The sequence below is a fragment of the Neophocaena asiaeorientalis genome, unplaced genomic scaffold (assembly GCF_003031525.2).
Source record: "Neophocaena asiaeorientalis asiaeorientalis breed wild unplaced genomic scaffold, Neophocaena_asiaeorientalis_V1.1 scaffold4, whole genome shotgun sequence".
In the NCBI taxonomy this organism is placed as follows: domain Eukaryota; kingdom Metazoa; phylum Chordata; class Mammalia; order Artiodactyla; family Phocoenidae; genus Neophocaena; species Neophocaena asiaeorientalis.
Window position 1 is genome coordinate 3,197,511 of NW_020173682.1, and position 17,011 is coordinate 3,214,521.

The 17,011-nt window shown below is 40.0% G+C and overlaps 1 protein-coding gene and 1 pseudogene across 5 annotated transcripts in view; one reads left to right on the forward strand and one right to left on the reverse strand.

The window, feature by feature from the left end:
* LOC112402876 (mortality factor 4-like protein 1) overlaps positions 1 to 573 on the forward strand; it is a 1,660-nt pseudogene extending 1,087 nt beyond the window's left edge.
* Positions 1 to 17,011, reverse strand: part of NSUN6 (NOP2/Sun RNA methyltransferase 6) — an 80,362-nt gene that overhangs the window by 29,072 nt on the left and 34,279 nt on the right. For all 5 annotated transcript variants that reach the window (XM_024750065.1, XM_024750066.1, XM_024750063.1 and 2 more), the window contains exons 7-8: positions 15,881 to 16,000; positions 10,045 to 10,189 (exon numbers count right to left, since the gene is read on the reverse strand). In XM_024750065.1, the coding sequence (XP_024605833.1) occupies positions 10,045 to 10,189; positions 15,881 to 16,000 (265 nt within the window). The remainder of the gene's footprint in view (positions 1 to 10,044; positions 10,190 to 15,880; positions 16,001 to 17,011) is intronic.

Below are 17,011 nucleotides of genomic sequence, written 5' to 3' on the forward strand. Positions count from 1 at the left end.
GGGAGGGAGGGAGACGCAAGAGGGAAGAGATATGGGAACATATGTATGTGTATAACTGATTCACTTTGTTATACAGCAGAAACTAACACACCATTGTAAAGCGATTATACTCCAATAAAGATGTAAAAAAAACAAAAACAGCTCTTTATCTTCCTGCCAAGAAGAATGTGGATTCCATTCTAGCGGATTATGCAAATTCCAAGAAATCTCAAGGAAACACAGATAACAAGGAGTATGCGTTAATGAAGCTGTGGCAGGGATAAAGGAATACTTCAATGTAATGTTGGGCACTCAGCTGCTCTGCAAACATGAGAGACCACAGTATGCTGAAATCCTCGCAGATCACCCTGATGACGCCCATGTCCCACATGCATGGAGCGCCACATCTACTGTGATTATCTGTACAAATTGGAGCAATGTTGGCCCATACACCTCTGGATGAGAAGAGCCTTGCTTTATTACCGAATTATCTTCATGATTTCCTAGAACACCTGGCAAAGAACTCTGCAACTCTGTTTAGTGCCAGCGATTAACCAAGTGGCTCCTCCTGAGTTTCATCAGAAAGCTGTGTGAGGCGCTTATACTCACGTCTGGACGTCTGTAAACGCATTTTTGTTTCTTAGTCCTTCTCTCATACAAACGAGGTACTTTGGAAATGTTAGTGTATAACAGAACTGATGTTTGTTTTCTGTTTGATATTTAAACAGAGAAAATGAAAGGAATTACAGCTTTTTTCTTTTCTTTCATTTCAAAGTTGCTACCAGTGTATTCAATGATGGACAACAGAAAGACAGACTGTATTTTACTGCTTAGTTGACAAAGCTGCATTTGATTGCTGGTGGTTCCTTTGCCACCACACACTTTTATAATGTGTTAATGCTATATGACAAAATGCCCTGATTCCTAGTGCCAAAGGTTCAATTCAGTGTATATAACTGAAAACACTCATCTATTTGTGCTCCCCCCCTTTTTTTTATGGTGCTTAAAGTAAAGAGCCCATCCTTTGCAAGTCATCCATGTTGTTCCTTAGGCATTTTATCTTTGCTCAGATTGTTGAAGAATGGTGGCTTGTTTCACGGCTTTTGTATTTGTGTCTAATGCAGGTTTTAACATGATAGATACAATGCATTGTGTAGCTACAGTTTTCTGGAAAAGTCAATCTTTTAGAAATTGTTTTTCAGATCTTCAATAAATTTTTTCTTTAAATTAAGGAAAAAAGAAGATGTGGTACATATATACAATGGACTATTACTCAGCCATTAAAAATAAAGAAATAATGCCATTTGCAGCAACATGGATGGACCTGAATATTATCAAACTAAGTGAGGTACATCAGACAGAGAAAGACAAATATATGATATCACTTATATGCGGAATCTAAAAAAAAATGATACAAATGAAGTTATTTACAAAACAGACTCACAGACTTCGAAAACAAACTTACTGTTACCAAAGGGGAAAGGTTGGGGGACGGATAAATTGGGAGATTGGGATTGACATATACACACGACTATATTTAAAATAGATAATCAACAAGGTCCTACTGTATAGCACTGGGAACTCTGCTCAATATTCTGTAATAACCTAAATGGGAAGAGAATTTGAAAAGAACAGATATACATACATGTGTAACTGAATCACTCTGTGGTACACCTGAAACTAATACAACATTGTAAATCAACTACAGTCCAACATAAAATTGAAAATTTTAAGTAAAAAAATTCGAGCAGAAATTAATGAAACAGAGTAAAGAAAAACAAGAATCAACAAAGCTGAAAATTGGTTCTTTGAAAAAAATCAACAACATTGACAAAACTTTAATTAGACTGACCAAGAGAGAAGACTCAAAATAGTAAAATCAGTAATTAACGGGGGATATTGCTCCTGATCTTACAGAAAGAAAAGTGATTATAAAGGAATACTATAAACTGTATAGATAAATGAAATGGACAAGTTACTAGAAAGATACCAACTATCAAAATTGATACAAGAAGAGAAAATCTGAATAAACCTATAGTAAGTAAAGAGACTGAATTAGTAACTTTTTTAAATCCCACAAAAGAAACCCCAGGCCCAGCTGACTTCACTGATGAATCCACCAAACTTTTAAATAATACCAAGTCTTCACAAATTCTTTCAGAAACATAAGAGAAAAGAACAATTTCCAACTCAGTCTATGAGACCAGTCTTACTCTGAAACCAAAACCCAACAAAGATATCACAAGAATGAAAACCACAGACCAGTATCTCTTACAAATATGGAACAAATATCCTCAATAAAATCCAAGCAAGTGTAATCCACCAATAGATGAAAAGCATTATACACTATGACCAAGCGGCATTTACCTCAGGAATGCAAGGTGGATTCCAAGTCTGAAAATTAACTGAATAAAGGTCAAAAACCACATGATCATCTGAGTAAGACAGAAGAAGCACTTGGCAAAATCCAACACCATTTCATGATCCAAAATATCCAACAAACTAGAAATAGTCGTTAATTTCTCAACCTGATAAAGGTGATCTATGACAAACCTACAGTTCTAAGCCACTTGAAAAAAGACTAATCAGGAACATCAGACATGGATGTTCTCTGTTACCACTTCTATTCAACACTGTACTGAGGTTCTAGCAAGGGCAATTAGGCAACAAAATGAAACAAAAGGCATCCAGGTTAGCAAAGAAAAAACTGACCTATCTCTATTTGCAAATGAAAATTTACTACAAATCTATTGTAATTAAGGCAGTGTTATCAGCTTAAGGACAGAAATATCAATCAATGCAAGAGAACTGAGAGTCCAGAAATGAACCCTTACATTGCCAGTCAACTGATTTTCGAAAAGTGTACCAAGACAATTCCATGGAGCAAAATAGTCTTTTCAACAAATCATGCTGGGGCAACTGGATATCTTCATGAAAAAGAATAAAGTTGGACTCTTTTCTCACACCATATACAAAAATTAATTCAAAACGAATTCTACATCTATACGTAAGAGGTCATTCTACAAAACCCTTAGAATCTGACACCAAAAGTATAAGCAATAAAAGATAAAATGGATAAAATGGACATCCTTGAAAACCTCTGTGCTTCAAATGACATCATCAGAAAAGTAAATGGACAACTGACAAGATGGTATAAACTATGTGTAAATTATATATCTAATAAGGGACTTATAGCTAGAATATATAAAGAACACTTACAACCTGGTAATAAAAACACAACCCAATTAAAATATGGGCAAAGGATCTGAATGGACAAGTAGATGTAAAATGGTCAATAAACGCATGAAAAGATGATTAACTTATTAGCCATCTGGGAAATCTGCTCCTAGTAAATAAAAATGAAAACCACAATGAGATTCCACTTCACACTTACCAAGATAGCAATAATCAAAGAGACAGATATTAAGTGCTGGTGAGGATATGGAGAAATATGAACCCTCAGTACATTGCTAGTGGAATGAAAAATGCTGCAAACTGCTTTACAGTCTGACAATTCTGTTAAAGGTTAAACATAGGGTTACCATATGATCCAGCAATCCCAATTCTAGGTATATACTCAAGAGATAAAACACACAAAAACTTACACACAAATGTTCATAGCAACATTATTCATAACAGACAAAAAAGGGAAAGAACCCAAATGTCCATCAACTGATGAATGAATAAATAAAATGTGGTATTATCCATACACTAGAACATTACTCATCCTTGAATATGAAGAAAAAAAATTTTTTTTCTCCCATTTAACAAATGATATAGGTTGACATAATTTAAAATTACGAAAGAAAAAGAGTAATTTTTCAAAAACATTAAATATTACAAACGTTTGCCTCAGCATCAAAAATAAACAAAAACTGCCAAGGACTGATGTTTGGAATACTTACATTAGGTACTAGAAAACAATTTGTTTCCTTCTGAGGGACAAGACTGGATTCAGGCCGCCCCTTATAAGTAACTAAAACATTACAGATGTGGATAACCTCTATTCCTAATAAATAATAGCCCAACTGAACATACAGCTCATTCTGTTCTCTCTTTTTAGATTTTCTGTAGTACTGAAATCACCTTAGAATGCTATATAAGAATTTTAATCATATTTACTGCAATCTATAGAACTGGTGAAAATCACCTTGATGTAAATTTGCAGAATCATTACTACTTTTACACTCTTGCATTTTCAAGTCAGTATTCCTTATCCTTCCTGTGTTCAGCTAACAATCCATTATGCATATAAAAATGTCTGACTAAAAATAAAAATAATCTGGGACTTCCCCAGTGGTCCAGCAGTTAAGACTCCATGCTTCCAAGGCAGGGGGCCTGCGTTTGAACCCTGGTCAGGGAACTAGATCCCGCATGTCGCAACTAAGATCCCGCATGCCACAACCAAAGATCCCACACACCGCAACTAAAGATCCTGCGTACCGCAACTAAAGACCCGGCGCAGCCAAATAAATAAATTTTTTTTTAAATAAAAACAGTTTACGACTGTGAAAGCAATTATACTTCCCAAAGATGGCTGCCACAATATCGCCCATTCCATACATGCTTAAAATCTGATACTGACACTCACCACAGTGACACAAGAGGTGGGATGTAATATTCCTTCTCCTTTATTCTGCGCCACAGCAGAATCGATGCTAAGTGACTTCTGGAATAGGTCATAAAATGGGGACGTGGCTGCTGCCTGGGGCTATTCCAACATTCGCCCTTGAAACCCACCCAACCGACACGCTCAGAGTATCCAGGACACGTGGAGAGGTCCCAGCTGAGAGCCACCATCATCCTCCCGACGTGTATGTGAAAGAGAGCACCTTCAAGATGACACCTCCCTCCACTACCACATGACCGCAACTGCACGAGATACTGCAAGTGAGAACCATCTATCTGCGAGGCTGGTCAGCCCCCAGAACTGTGAAGAAGAATAATGAAATGATTACTGTGGCTTTCATCACTAAGTGGTGACACGACGTGGATAACAGCAGAACGTAACCAGAACAAACCGTGTAGGAAACTACCACATAGCATGATGCTAGCATACAGTTGCTGGGTCACTCCTTGCACCTTATACTACGCACCTCACTTACCCACTCAGAGGCTTTCAAGCTCTTTCACTTACTTTAAAGGGGGAAGAAAAATTTTACCGATGAATAAAAGAAAAAAATGGAAACAGTCACCATCTCCACTTTTCTTGTTTTGTTTTGTTTTGTTTTTGTTTTTGTGGTACACGGGCCTCTCACTGTTGCATCCTCTCCCACTGCGGAGCACAGGCTCTGGACGCGCAGGCTCAGTGGCCACGGCTCATGGGCACAGCTGCTCCACGGCATGTGGGATCCTCCCGGACCAGGGCACGAACCCGCGTCCCCTGCATCAGCAGGCGGACTCTCAACCACTGCGCCACCAGGGAAGCCCCATCTCCACTTTTAATAGTACAAAGCTTTTGGCAGACTGCTATTTGTTCTTCAATAACAATTATCCTCTTCTTCTATAGAAATGGTGTGAACTGGGCACATGGCAACACAGCTGAAGACTATGTCTTCCAGCCCCCTGTGCAGCTAAGTTGATCAAACGACTAAGTTGTGGCCAGCGGGATATGCACCCCACTTCCAGGTCTTGTGCATCTCCCAGTCCCTTTCTCTACCCCCTGGGATAAAAACTGGAACAGCTGTCTTGGACCCAGAGATGAAGCTCCCAGCATTGGATGTCCACCTCTAACTTTTCAGTGAGACAAAAATAAACAAGAAAACCAAAAAACGCTTCTATCTTTTCTAAGTCACTGTATTTTGGGTCTCTCTGGTACAGCCCCCTAGCCTACACACTGATATAAACTCCTGCAAACCCCTGGCTGACACTTTATGGCTGACAAGCCACTGACCATGACACACTGTTGTCATGTAATTAGGCAATTCAATCCGACCTGCTCCCACTCTTCTTCAGGATAGTCCCTGTTTTTCTGGCAAGTATTCTATGTGCGTCATTTGTTTTGGCTTCTTAATCACATGTGACTTACTACATATTAGGCAGAAGTTACAAAATAATTTCTTAAAGGTATGTGGATTTTCACATTACTACTGATGTAGCAGGCATTTTAAAAGTCATCATGAATCCTGGAAAAGAATAAATACATGTGTATGTATAACCAAATCACTTTGCTGTACACCTGAAACTAACACAACATTGTAAATCAAATATACTCCAGGACTTCCATGGTGGCGCATTGGTTGGGAGTCCGCCTGCCGATGCGGGGGACACAGGTTCGTGCCCCGGTCCGGGAAGATCCCACATGTCGCGGAGCGGCTGGGCCCGTGAGCCATGGCCGCTGAGCCTGTGTGTCCGAGCCTGTGCTCCGCAATGGGAGAGGCCACAACAGTGAGAGGCCTGCGTACCGCAAAAAAAACCAAATATACTCCAATATAAAAGAAAATTTAAAAATAAGTAAATTAATTTTTTAAGAAGTCATCATGAATCAAATAGCATCTTTAATCAATGAACATTCTAGAGAAACTAATGCTAATTACTTCATTAAAATATGCAAGTTTCTTGAATAATTTATGAAACCAAATCGAAATAGACACAAAGAGAGAGAAATAGAGCAATTTAACTACTGTATTATTTTATTCCAAAACAAGATATGTGCCAGTTTTTCCCTTCTGGCTCTATATCCCCAATTCCTCAAGAAAAATGAAGAATCATAAAACTGAAAGGTTTGTCTCAAATCTCAGCTTTCTGAGCTGTAATATGAAACTAAAACAAATAGGTTAACACTTAAAAGAATTAGAAGAAGAAGAACAAACAAAACCTAAAGTCAGCATTAGGAAGGTATAAATAAAGATCAGAGGAGAAATAAATAAAATAGAGATTAAAAACAATAGAAAAAAAAAAATCAATAAAACCAAGAGCTGGTTCTTTGAAAGGGCAATAAACAAGATTGACAAACCTCTGGCCAGGCTCACCAAGAAGAAAGGAGAGAGAACCCAAATAAACTAAATAAGAAATGAAAAAGGAGACATAACAACCAACACTATAGAAATACAAAAAAACATAAGGGAATACTATGAACAATTATATGCCAACAAATTCAACAACCTAGAAGAAATGGACAACTTTCTAGAAACATTAAGTCCACCAAAACTGAATCAAGAAATAGATAATTTGAACAGACTGATCACTAGAAGTGAAATATCAATAGAATCTGTAATTTTAAAACTGCCTACACACAAAAGTCCGGGACCAGATGGCTTCATAGGTGAATTCTACCAAACATACAAAGAAGAACTCTTACCGATCCTTCTCCAACTCTTCCAAAAAATTGCAGAGGAGGGAACACTCCCAAAGACATTCTGTGAAGCCACCATCACCCTGATATGAAAACCACTAAAAAAGAAAATTACAGGCCAATATCTTTGATGAATATAGGTGCAAAAATTCTCAACAATATATTACCAAACTGAATCCAACAACACATAAAAAAGATCATACACCACGACCAAGTGGGATTCATCCCAAGTTCACAAGGATGGTCCAACATATGCAAATCAATGTGATACACTACATCAACAACAGAAAAAACAAAAACCACATGATCATTTCAATACATGCAGAAAAAGCATCTAACAAAATTCAATACGCATTCATGATAAAAACTCTTACCAAAGTGGGTACAGAGAGAACATATCTCAACATAATAAAAGCTATTTATGACAAATCCACAGCTAATATAATACTCAACAGTGAAAAGCTGACAGTCTTCCCACTAAAATCTGGAACAAGACAAGGATGCCCACTCTCACCACTTCTGTTCAACATAGTATTGGAAGTCTTAGCCACAGCAATCAGACAAGAAAAAGAAATAAAAGGTATCCAAATTAGAACGGAAGAGATAAAACTGTCATTATATGCAAATGACGTGATTCTATACACAGAAAACCCTAAAAACTCCACACAAAAACTACTAGAACTGATAAACAAATTCAGGAAGTTAGCAGGATAAAAGATTAACATACAGAAATCAGTTGTATTTCTTTACACTAATAATGAAATAGCAGAAAGGGAATGTAAAAACAAACAAAAAACCAATATCTTTCAAAATCACACCCCCAAAAATAAAATACTAAATAAACCTGACCAAGGAGGTGAAAGACTTATACACTGAGAACTATAAAACATTAAAAAAGGAAACTGAAGATGATTCAAAGAAATGGAAAGATATCCCATGCTCTCTTGGATGAGATTTAATATTGTTACAATGGCCGTACTGGGCTTCCCTGGTGGCGCACTGGTTGAGAGTCCGCCTGCCGATGCAGGGGACACGGGTTCGTGACAGGGCACAAAAAACAGACATATGGATCAATGTAACAGAACAGAGAGCCCAGAAATAAACCCACACAACTACCTACGGTCAATCACACAGCTTTGACACATGAGGCAAGAATATACAATGGGAAAAAGACAGTCTCTTCAACAAGTGGCGCTGGGAAAGTTAGACAGCCACATGTAAATCAGTGAAGTTAGAACACTCCCCCACATCATACTCAAAAAATAAACTCAAAATGGCTTAAAGACTTAAACATAAGACATGACACCATAAAACTCCTAGAAAAGATCATAGGCAAAACATTCTCTGACGTAAGTCATACCAATGTTTTCTTTGGTCAGTCTCCCAAGGTGACAGAAATAAAAACAAAAATAAACAAATGGGACTTAATCAAACTTACAAGCTTTTGCACAGCAAAGGAAACAATCAATCAACAAAACGAAAAGACAACCTACAGAATGGGAGAAAATGTTTGCAAATGATGCAACCAACAAGGGTTTAATTTCAAAAATATACAAACAGCTCAAACAACTCAACAACAAAAAGAAAACAAACAACCCAATCAAAAAATGGCAGAAGACCTAAATAGACATTTCTTCAAAGAGGAAATACAAATGAACAGTAGGCATATGAAAAGATGTTCAACACTGCTAAACTATTAGAGAAATGCAAATCAAAACTACAATGAGATACCACCTCACACCGGTCAGAATGGCCATCATTAAAACCTCTACAAATAACAAATGCTGGAGAGGATATGGAGAAAAAGGAACCCTCCTACACAGTTGGCAGAAATGTAAATTGGTACAGCCACTGTGGAGAACAGTATGGAGATTCCTCAGAAACCTAAAAATAGAGCCACCATATGATCCAGCAATCCCACCCCTGGGCATATATCCAGAGAAAACTCTAATCCAAAGAGATACATGCACCCCTATGTTCCTAGCAGCACTATTCACAATAGCCAACACATGGAAACAACCTAAATGTCCACTGACAGAGGAATGGATAAAGAAGATGTGGTACATATATACAATGGAATACTATTCAGCCATAGAAAAAGAATGAAACAATGCCATTTGCAGCAACATGGATGCAACTAGAGATTATCATACTAAGTGAAATAAGTCAGAAAGCAAATACCATATAATATCACTTAAATGTGGAATCTAAAATATGACACAAATGAACCTATCTACAAAACAGACTCACGGACATGGAGAACAGACTTGTGGTTGCCAAAGGGGTGGGGCTGGGGGAGGGATGGAGTGGGAAATTGGAGTTAGTAGATGTAAGCTTTTATATAGAATGGATAAACAACATGATCCTACTGTATAGCACAAAGAACTATATTCAGTATCCTGTGGTAAACCATAATGGAAAAGAATATTTTTTAAAAATGTACATACATGTATAATTGAATCACTTTGTTGTACAGCAGAAATTAACAGAACACTGTAAATCAACTATACTTCAATAAAAAAATAAAATAAAATAAAACAAATAGGTTAAGAACAAAGAGTTTGACCAAGTCTTGGAGGTTTGATTCTGTATTAAAAACTTGATATTCAAAGATAAGATGAAAAGCAAAAAGACATCTATTACGGCAAAATACCTTAGATCCATGCCAAGGCCCTATGGATATTTAGGGGCTAGAACATAGGTAGCAAAATCTGACAATCTGTTTGTAAATGCCAATTATAAAAGCCTTGAAAAGATAAAATTTAACTCACCATCTGTGTCCTTAACCATATCAAGTTTAAGGGCCTTTGTTCCATCGAAGCAAAATGCCCTGATGGAATTTAGCCCTAATAATAATGCATTCTGCTTTATTTTTTCTACTTTGTTGGATATTTTATCCAGTGCTATCACTTCTCCCTAAAAAAACAAAACAAACACATAAAAAAGTGAAAATCCAAAGCAGTCATGAAAGTTATTAATAATGAGAAAAAGAGACAACAATTATAGTCTTCCCCACTTTCCTCCTATCCCCAGTTTTAAAGCTGAAGTCATCATCCAAATGAATATCAAATTTACATCCAATACTTAAGTCTTACCTTTTAAAGAACACAACCTTGACAGATAATTTTCTTATAATGCCCATCTACTTTTAATCCGCAAAATTCAAAAGCAAAAGCAATGTTTGCAATCTTCTAAAGAAACTTTAAAATACCCATTTGAGATAAATATTAAAAAATCGCCAATTTGATGTGGTTTGCTCACCTCTGGAAGAGCATCAACTAACGTTCTGAGACATTTGCCTTCTGGTCCTCTGAGATACAGATGAATGTTACTTGTAAAATCAATCCTCATCCCAATACTTTCTGAGATACATACATGTAACAAAATTCATGTGAATTCTGACAACTAAGGACAAAAACAGAAGCCTGTATATCACAGCAAATGTTCTGCACTGGTAGTAGTTCAAAAATAATTTTACATGGGAACACTTCGATTAAGTCAAAGTCAATAAAGAGGCTACAGTTTTGTGAATGAGTTGTGATAGTCACGTGGTATTTTAAAACATACTATGAAATGTTCTGCAGAGATGGTGATGTAAACGTTTCAGTGTACTTTTGTTCCTCCTTGCTGTGACGTACGCATTGACTGCACAGACTACAATACTGAAGATTTGCTGATTATGTTCTTGAATGTGACACCAGGTTTAGCGGCCGGCATAGTTCCAGTTAATACCTCGACGGACAGGGAACCCATTTCAAGTGAGCTGAACTGGAAAAGTAGGCAAAAACCACCAGAATAAGGTTCCACTGTAACTACAGTGAAGGAGAAACTGCACTGGCCGAAGGCTGCTCTTACAAAAGTACAAGACTGGAAGCCTCACTTATACAAAATTCTGCTTAACTACAAACAAACAAACAAACAAAAATCAACAACAATGACAAACTGAAAGTATTAACAAAATCTGGGGTTCAATTCTGGCTCAAATATTTCTGTTCAGGTTCCTGGGTGCTGGCCCGCTGCGAGATTGCCTAAATGGCCCCAATTCTTCAAGTCTCCATGTATCCCCACCCTCTGCCATTGACCTTGCAACACCCGGCCGGTCCGAGTCGGGCTCGGCCACCTGGTTTGCACTGGCTGATGGGATGACAGTAGGAGTGATGCAAGGAGAGATGCAGAACGCTGGCCTTGCTCTGCTTTGTCCTCTGCCACTGCTGACCCTCAGCTACTGCGCTCTGCTGTGCTAGTGCCCTAGTCCCACAGGAGGGCAAGAGATGCAGGGACCAGAGGCAAGACATTCCAGTGGCCTCAGCTGAGCCAACCTGAGCCTAACCCAAGTGAGTGAGCCCATCCAAGGCCATGAGAAACTCCGGCCAACCCACAGGGACCAGGTGCCACAGTCAGGCTGGCGGCCATCAACTGAATCCTAGACTCCAGAGGTGATGCAGTGCCACCGAGGCTGTGTGGTTGTTTTCACACAGCGTTATAAAACCAGCAGAGAATGCACACACCTCTAATATCCAGCCTCTCTTTGGAAAGACTTCTTACTGGAGAGCAGAAAATACCTCTGAGTGAATATACTTTTAAGCAAACACAATAAATATCATACCGTAAGCGAGGGGGATAATTATCACTTCCTCAAAGCATATAATCTTTACATTTGAGCTTTCAGGAAAACTGAAAAATGATTTGCATTAAATACCACAATTCCATAAAATGAACCCTTCTGTTTTGTGTTCATTTTACACACTGGTGGTATTTAATGCATTTTTTCCCTAAAGAGTTGTTTTTTTTTTTTTTTTTACTGTTTACCACCTTAAATTCTTTTTCAACAAAGAGCAGTGTAAGTCAATAGGCAAGTGTATCTCCTCTAATGAACCACGGATATCAATTCCACGATATTTAAACGACAAATACCTTTTTCTATTGGAGCTCTTAGATTGAAGGCTGCTCATTGAGGTTATATTAGTGCTACTGCCAAGTGTCTATGTATATGCGAAGAGCATACAGACAGTGTATGGATTTTACACACACATTTATAGTGCAGAGATGACAGGTTTAGGCCTTCAGCGTATTTACTGAAAATATAAAATTTTATATTTATATATTTTTATCCCCATTTGTGATATTGTGAATGTTTCAGAAATTCTAATAGTGTCAAATATGAATGTGTAAGAAATGACAATTTTCATCAGAAGTCTTCGGACAATTAAAGTTATCTGCACTAATGAAAGGGAAAAGTTACAATTTCATCCTTGACACAGTACAATTTCCAACTATTTTCTGTGCAAGATTGCTTGTAAATCCCTTGACAGTCCTAAGCATCATCAAATATAGATCAGAAAATGTATCACCAGATAAAAGTCCAACATCTGGCACTTGCGAGAGTGGGAAATACTGTATCTTTTATCAGGCAAATTAGCTGGAGCAGAAAAGCTTTTGCTAAGTCAGCCTCATGGAGGTTTCCATGCCAGAAAGTCTTACCCTCAGTAGGTAATTGTTTCTTATCTATAAATTAGTACTAGGAAGAAAACCGCTGAGTTTCCTAGGCACATAAGCATTTTTACTGCTGTATAAATCTGAGCTAAATTAGAAAAGTGACAACGGATACACGGCCCTCACTATTCTTGTGTCCTTGCTCTGCTCTTCACCCGGCTGAGATTCTACGGCACGTTACATACACTCCCTTATATACATCCTCAACTCACGTGCGTCTGTTTCTCGCATATCCAAGGGACAAAAGCTCAGCTGTGATTAAACCCAGGCCTTCACCAACTTCCTGTCTATGCCCCGAACGCAGCCAAAGAGCACATCACTAGCCCAACTCATCTCACTCTAAATCCATGACTGCTGTACTCATGGGGCCCTGGGACACAACTGAATTCTCATGACGCATCCATAGGCCATTCTCACTCCTTATCCTAGATCACACTTCCTGTCTTCTCAAACCCCTGACGCCCTGCCTTGCCCTTCCCCCTCCCCATCCCCATTCCCCTCTGAAGACCCTGCTTCCTTTTCATGGAAAACTGGAACAACAGAAGCCAACTCCCAGTCTCCCACCACGTTTACCAGTCTACCAACACCTCTGCCCATATCCTCGGCCTTACCTCCTACTTCCACGGATAAACCGTCTCACGCCACCATCTAAAGCCGCTGTGCATCAAATCCTGTACCATTTCACCTACCCCAAGATCCTGTTCCAGCCATTTTCCCGTTCCCTGGGGGATAACCAATTTCCCCTTCTAATCGCTCTTCTCCATCAGCATGCACTGCTACTTCCCTCATCTTAAAAAAAGGACTCCCTGAGTCCACCCTCCAAGCGCTGCCCCATTTCTCTGCCCTCCGGTACAAACGTGCCCTGCCCCCGGCAAAGGAGTTGTCCTGATTCACTTTCTTCGCTTCCTCTCATTTTCCATCCAAGCAGGTGTTTCCACTCACCGCCATCACCCACGAGGTGCTGAGTCCACGGGGAGGGGGTTCTCGGGCCTCACCTCACTGGTCCCGCCGGGACGTTTCACTCAGCTGCTCGCCCCGTCCCCTTTCGACCCCTTCCTGGCGCGGCGCCCAGGGCATCATGGGCCTCTGTGGTCCTGCCGCATCGGTGGCCGTTCCTCCTGGTTCCCCGAGCCCCGAGCGTCGGCGCACCGCAGCCCCAAGGCTCGTCTTCCAGCCTCCCCTACTTCTCCCGCCCGCAACAGCCTCACGGCCTCGCATGTTTTATCCACGTGTTGACGACTTCCAGACCTCCATTTCCAGTCCCGACCTCTCTCCTGCACCCTGGACTCAACTACCCCATTGCCTGCTCCACGCCACCTCCTGGCTGTCTAATGGGACCTCATTGCAGTATAACCCAAACTAAATGGCTGATCTCTCCCTGCAAAATGTGCCCCTCCCGACCCGACTGCTCCATCCTTCCAGGTCCTCTGGCCAAACACCTAAGGAGTCACACTGCACTGGCCTCTCATTTTCACAACCCACGTCCAATCCACCAACAGCTCCTAACAGCCCCAGCTTCGAAACACACCCAGAATCCGACCAACTTCTTACCACCTCCATGACGCCCCTGAACTGCTGTCTCCTAAGCAGTCTCTCTGCTTCCGCCGCTGCCCTCTTGCAGCCTGTCTGCAACGCTGCAGCCAAGGTAAGGAGCACGCAAGCTTATGTCGCTCTTCTGCCCCAAACTTCCAAGGACGTCCCATCACTGGAGCGGACGTGAAGTCCCGGAAGAGCCTGCGAAGCTGCTCCGCCCATGCCCCGGCCCCCCGCTCTCTGATCTCTTCCCCCACCCCCACCCTGCTCCTCACTTAGTCTACGCCACAAAACTACCACGGTCCCCGACCCTGACCCCGGTTTCCCCAGCAAGTCGGGCAGCATCCAGCCTGAGCGTTCGCACTTACGTCTCCTCTCGCTGGTACATTCTTCCCACCTGTAAGTCTTCCTTAAATGCCACCTTCCCAGTGGGCTTCTCCCTCGCCACCCACTTCAAACTGCACACTCACTCTCCCTTCCCCAGTATTCCCAATCCCATACCCCTCCCACAGCTATATATGCCTTATCTTTTACTCACTCATTTGTTTCTCATCTGTGTCCTTTTACTGGAATGTAAGCTCCATGAAGAAGGAAACTGTGGTCACTATGGTTTACTGCTGTACGCCAGTACTTGGCACACAGTAAGAATAAATCAATATTTTTTTAATCAGTCCATCAATTAAAATCTGACTCTAGATCAAGAAAGATACTGTAGGTGAAGCTACTAGCATGTGCAAACATTTTAGGAACCATTTGGTTTTACAGAATTTGAAACAAACGGGAAAGATAGCATCAACTGGCCGTATCCTCCTCAAGCTGAAGAATCTCAGTTGAAGCACAGAGTGGTTACAAGGCCACACAGCTCTGAACACAGATAAAACTAGCGCACGATGCAAGAAAACACATCGGCAAATATGCATACATAGGAAAAGCAGTAACATTTGAGCTAAAGTTATCCAAGGACAGACTTCTCTTTTGTGACAATGAAGCAGGCTTTACTAATTAAGTCAAATCATGCTTTTTATGAACCCCAAGGCAAGAAGAACACAGACACATATAGACGTTCAGTATGTGTGCATGTATTCTGTTGGCCAAAAACATCTTATGGAGAAACCCGAACGAACATTTTGGCCAAGCCAATATATTTATTATCATCTTTATATTTGCATATGTATCAACAATATATATTTGGACACTTTAATAACGGGCTGCCAAGTTAACTTTCAGTGGTAGAATTTATTTGAATAGTTTAAAAAGTGTCAAGTCCTGTAATTAAGAACATGAAAAGATCTCTTAAGTGTTTCATTTAGACTTAATCATTTGAGGGAAAAATTCTATTCCATAAATGTATTAGGCAAATCTGGGATTCAAGAAGGTCTTGAGATAGTCTTCACAAATGACAATGGTCTACTGAACTTAATATGTGATGAATAACATCACTGAGCGGCCTCCTCTTTGGGTGAATCGAAATCGACCAGATTATGAATGTCTGCACCATGTTCCGTAGGTCACACATACTCCCACCTCCATCACTGAGACGCACAGTATATCAAGAGCAGCTCTGCGCGAAGACGGCCTCACCTGATCATGCATAAGCGCTGCAATGTGTGTTGTTTTGCCTCCGGGGGCCGCACACAAATCTAGAATCTTCTCTCCGGGCTGAGGATCCAGAACATGACTTACTACAGCAGATGGCAAATTCTATAAGGAAAAAAGAATTAATTTGTTATCAGTGACTCGAGATCATTTTAAGTTTCAGAATCAGAGGACGTAAAGACACGACACATTAAAAACTGAACTCTAATATAAAGACACTAAAACACGTATGTGGCCACTGAATGTTCAGTGATTCTCCATCTAGAGATGATAGTGATGCTTCACCCCTAACAAAGATAACGTTAATGTAATGGCCAAAGATGACAGAAATTTCCAATCCAACGTAATACGTTAAGAACCTTCTGGTATGCAATCAGTTGAAAGCATGAAATAGTCCCAGTGAAGAGGCCTCATTAAATATTTAAATGATGACCAAGTTTCCCTAAAACGATTTCATCTACTACCTTTCTCTACAGTATTTCTCAATCCTGGCTGCACGACAAAATCACCTGGTGAGTTCTGTCTTTTGTTGATTTTAATGTGCAGTCATCTAGAATAGTTAAATCAGAATTTCTGGCAATAGGGCCAGACATCAGTGTTTTTAAGATCTCCCCAGGTGCTTCTAACGTGCAGCTAGCTGTGCACCCTTGCTACCGCTACAGCCATTCTCAACCTTAGCTGCAAACCAGAACCACCTGGGAGAGCTTTTCACCATCCTGACCCAGGCCCCACCCCAGCCAGACCAACTAAAGCCCATTCATGTGGTAGAGTCCAGGCAGCAGCACGTATTAAAGCTCTCAGATTATCCAACCTCATCTGGCTTTTAAATCAATTATTTCCAAGAAACCAGGCAATGAAAAGATCAACTTTGGAGCACCATTTTTGATTCCAGATAACCTAGAATGCAACTAGAATATAACTGAAAACAGCTGTTGTAAATATTTAAGTATTAAACCTTTCACTGTCAATCATGTCAATTGTGAAAGACGTCAAAGGCGTTTCTGCAGTTCTGTGGATTGTGGTCAGAAAAATCAAAAGTTTCCTTTGTGGTTTTGAAAAACCAAATAATACTGCACATTCGTAATTTTAATGATTGTGTGCGACACTCCAATTAAC